The sequence below is a fragment of the Podarcis tiliguerta genome, assembly GCF_965153285.1.
Source record: "Podarcis tiliguerta genome assembly, chromosome: 8".
NCBI classification, from domain to species: domain Eukaryota; kingdom Metazoa; phylum Chordata; class Lepidosauria; order Squamata; family Lacertidae; genus Podarcis; species Podarcis tiliguerta.
The window spans coordinates 5,500,890-5,505,002 of NC_139541.1; the positions used below are offsets into that span (position 1 = coordinate 5,500,890).

The window sequence follows — 4,113 nt, forward strand, 5'->3', positions numbered from 1 at the left end:
TTTGAGAGACTCCCCTGTGCATAATGGTAGTGGCACTTGGGACTTGAGTGTTTAGAGAAAAGGCAAGTGAGATGTGACAGAGAAATTTATAAAATAATGCACGGCATGGAGAAAGTTGGTAGAGAAAATGTTTTCTCCCTTTCTCCTAAGGAAGGAAAGCTAGGGACTCCTGGGCATCCAGTGAAGCTGAATGTTGGAAGATTCATGACAGATAAAATGAAGCGCAGCAGATTAGACAAATTCCTTGAGGAAGGGAGGGCTATCGAGGGCTTGCTAGCCATTATGGCTACCCTCTGCCTCCTCGCTCATGGGCAGCAAATGCTTCTGAATGTCAATTGCTGGAAACCGCAGGAGGGAAGAGGGCTCTTGCGCTCCATTCGTGCTTGCAGGTTTGGCCACTGTGAGAACTGTGGACTGATCCTGCAAGCTCATCTGATGTTCGATTCCTCTGAGATGACCAGCTGAGCGAAGCTGTGTTCTTTTTTTTTGAACGTCTGAATACCAGGCACGTCATAATGTCATCAGGCGATTGACGCTGTCCCTGTCCAACAGGAAGCGAGCGCAGCAGCCAGCTGGCGCGGGAGAGGCGGCTCCTTCCCCATCGCCTCGCCCCTCAACGGCCTGAGCAGCCGCTCTCCTTCCTTCCTTCCTGCCTGCCTTCCACCCCGCCTCCCATGCCCCGGGAGCAGGCGCGAGCGAGCGAGCCCCTGAGCGCGTGCAGAGTTCCGCGCGCCCGCCCCGTCCCCGCGCCTTCCGCGCCCCTGGCGAGGATGTCCTCGCTGGCGGCTGAGCTTGGGGCGGCAGCGGAGGACGAGGAGGTGGCGGCGGTGCTGGGCGGCGGGGGCTGGCCGGTGGTGGCGCCGCCGCCGCCGCCGCAGGGCCGCGATCTGGAGCCGGCGCGCCTGCGGAGGAACACCTGCTACATCGTCCTGGCCGTCCTGCTCAACGAGGAGGTGCGGCTGCGGGACGGGAGGAGAAACTGACGCTGCGGCTGTTCTCGGGGGTGGGGGGGAGGCGCTCCCCTCTCTCCCTTTCTTTGCCCAGCGCTGCCCGCTTGCCCAGGACCCCCAGGCTGGACGCGGCTGGCTTGCCTTGGCCCCTCGACGGCGCGCCACGCAAAGCAACGCTGCAAAGCATCCTTCCCCGCAGCCGGATTGCTTTGCAGCATCCACAAGCCCGCACGCACGGAGGCGGGGGTCCGGCAGGGAGTGGCTGAGCCCAGGTGGCCTGACAGCCCCCCTCCCACAATATATATGTGTCTATATATCTTTCCTCGCCCCCTTCTGCAACAGGGCGAAGTGCTGATGATGCAAGAGGCCAAGCGGGAGTGCCACGGGCGGTGGTACCTGCCGGCGGGGCGGATGGAGCCCCGGGAGACCATCGTGGAGGCCATGCGGAGGGAGGTCCAAGAGGAGACGGGCTTGCAGTGCCAGCCCCTCACCCTGCTGGCCGTGGAGGAGAGGGGCCCCGCCTGGATCCGCTTCGTCTTCCTCGCCCGACCCACCGGTGCTGGCCAGGGCGCATCTCAGGGGGGCTTGGAGCTTCGAGGGTTGGGAGGTCGGGGTTATCCCCTTGGCAAGAGGTGCCCTGCTTTGATGCATGCAAGGGCGATGCACCTGGGCAGACCCAGCAGGGTTGCAACAACAGCAGAGGAATGCGGGAAGCTTGCTGGGCCTCCCTAGACCCAGGGCATGCACTTGCAAATGTTTATTTGCATGCAGAGATGCCCATCTGGGGTGCAGTGCTTCCAGAATTTCTTCAATGCTATCCCGTAGAAAGCATTATCCAGAATAGCAGTTTGCACCATCCACTAAGGAAGATAATAACTCAAAGAAATTCAAAACAGTAAGAATTAGTTGCACATTTATAAAAAAAAATAAACACATCCTCTGATCCAATTTTGCAGCTTAAAAATATATACAACAAAGAATTTTGCATGAAAAGTATTTTTATACGTTCTTGCTAACAAAATCATACAGAAGAATGAAATTTACAGCATGAAATGTCTGCATTTATGTACTTCCCAAACATACACAAAGCTTCACAGATGTACACTAACTAATTTATAAGAAAATTAATAGCTGTTAGCAATAATTGGCTGTCTGGTGACTTGTGATAATTTTGAATCATAAAGACGAACAAATGTGACCAAACAAAATAGCATTGAAAGCAGTAAGAGCAGTAAATACGAAGTATGGAAGGTGTTTCACTTGAGGTGCCAGCCTGGTCAATCCTAAATAAGCCATCAATGCCCTCAGAGGGGCCCACCTCCAGCCCCCCTCACCCCCCATTGCCTCTTAGCATCCTCCCAGGTAATCCTGTCGCCTCCCCCCCAAGGGGTATTACGTACTACCCACTGTGGAAACCACTGGCCTGAGTTCTTGCTGGCCTTGGGCCTTTCGGCATTTTCACCAGCCCTGTAAGTCTTATTAAGAAGGGACCCAGGAGATGGGCAGGGCAAAAGTGCTGGGCCCTAACAGTGCCTTTGCAAACACAGATCTCTTCTCCAAGCTGGGGCTCCGTGTTTTTCCTTTCCCCAGTGAAGGACAAAGCATTAAACTGGACAAGAAGTAGGGTGTCCCGGTGTGGCTGTGTTCCAAGGCCACTTCTGAACACCTGGAGTGTGTTTGGAGTGGGGGTGGGGGTCAGACTGGATGAGTCCCTTCTGATTCTTGAGGTCTTGGACCCAATGAGGGCTACAGTCTAATTAGAGGAGGTTGCTAAACAAGTTTCTCTGCAAGGTAATGGCCTTCACATGTATCCCAAAAACACCCGTCTCCACTGAGCATTCCAAGGAAAGTGAACCCTTGATCGGGCTGGCATATAGCCGAGAAAATCCATCCTTGTGGGTGCACACACATGGCACAATTGTCTCGACTCCCACCTAACCCCAGGCATCTTCCCTCTTCCTTCCAGGTGGTGCCTTGAAGACCCTTCAGGAAGCTGACGCAGAATCCCTGCAGGCCCAGTGGTGGAACCGGGAGACGCCCTCCCTGCCTCTGCGTTCCCGGGACATCTTGCCCTTGATAGAGCTGGCTCTGCGGTACCAAGCCAGCCCGGCCCACCCGCGAACGCTGCCCGTGGAGCTGCCTTGCGCCTTCATCTGCCAGCGGCTGCTGCTTGTCTGCGTTGGCAGCAGTGGCGACTTGTGGGTGCTTCAGGGGACAGCGGGGGCTCCGGGCCTTCCTCTGGCCACAAGTGGCCTGGCTCCCTCACAGCTGGGCCACAGGCTCTTGGGGGACATCCAGCGCCTACTCCAGGACTCCCTGCCACACCCCCAGGTGCCCCTCCGCATCCAAGGCCTGCTTGGGCTCCAGCATCTCGGGAAGGAGCCTGGGCAGAGCGATGGGATCTGCTTCAACATCATGGCGGCTGTAGGCGACAAGGGACGGTGGCTGGATGAAGCGCCCCCGGCGTTGCAGAGTGGAGCCTTCCTCTGGCGGAAGGTGGAGGACGAGGCCCTGCGGAGCCGGATCCTGCAGAGGCTTGATGAAGAGTCCTTCGTCCCCATTCACAGCTGAACCACCCCCCTGTCGAGATACGGGATGGCCCCAGGTGTGTACTTTGGTGACTTGGGCCAGGCGAGGATGCCTGGAGGAGCCTCAGATGGGGCAAAAATGCTCGCTGTTTGCTGGAATGAGGGACGCTGGGAGTCTGTGGTGCCACAGAGGGCACCTTGCATTGTGCCTTTGCAGGAAACGACACAACAGCAGAGGGCTTGGTGGCACCTGAACTCAGGAACCGGCCAGGAGTATTAACCTTTTCTTGCTCCAGAGTGCCCGCTCACAGCTGTGATTCTTCCACCTTTCCGCACCAGGAGCATGGCCTGTGCATGCCGCCCCAAAATGCCCAGCTTCTGGGTTCTCCCCACAGCTGCAAGAAAAAGGACCTTGACAGGAGGAGCTTAGACCTCTTGCCACCCTCATCTCTGCCTTCTGGGTGATTTGCAGCCTTGTAGAATCCAGCCAGGCTTGGTAAAAATAAAACAAAAAGGGCCAGTTTCCTCCCCCCGTGTTCTACTCTTTGTTTCTGGGTGTTCTTGTTTGTAAACGAGAAAAGGGGGCTCAGCGACTTCCCACAGGTCCTAAACATGAGCGTGAGCAAAGCCAGGAG

The 4,113-nt window shown here is 56.6% G+C and overlaps 1 protein-coding gene and 1 long non-coding RNA gene across 2 annotated transcripts; one reads left to right on the forward strand and one right to left on the reverse strand.

Moving 5' to 3' along the window:
• The first annotated feature begins 428 nt into the window (after positions 1–428).
• On the forward strand, positions 429–4,003 carry NUDT18 (nudix hydrolase 18). The gene is made up of 3 exons (XM_083454179.1): positions 429–953; positions 1,293–1,506; positions 2,917–4,003. The coding sequence occupies exons 1-3, from the start codon at positions 675–677 to the stop codon at positions 3,519–3,521; spliced, it is 1,098 nt and encodes a 365-aa protein (XP_083310305.1). The 5' UTR covers positions 429–674; the 3' UTR covers positions 3,522–4,003.
• Positions 1,847–2,921, reverse strand: LOC310684006. The gene is made up of 2 exons (XR_014514646.1): positions 2,141–2,921; positions 1,847–2,109 (listed from the first exon to the last, which is right to left on the reverse strand). It is a non-coding gene; the product is annotated as an uncharacterized lncRNA (long non-coding RNA).
• Positions 4,004–4,113: the final 110 nt, after the last annotated feature.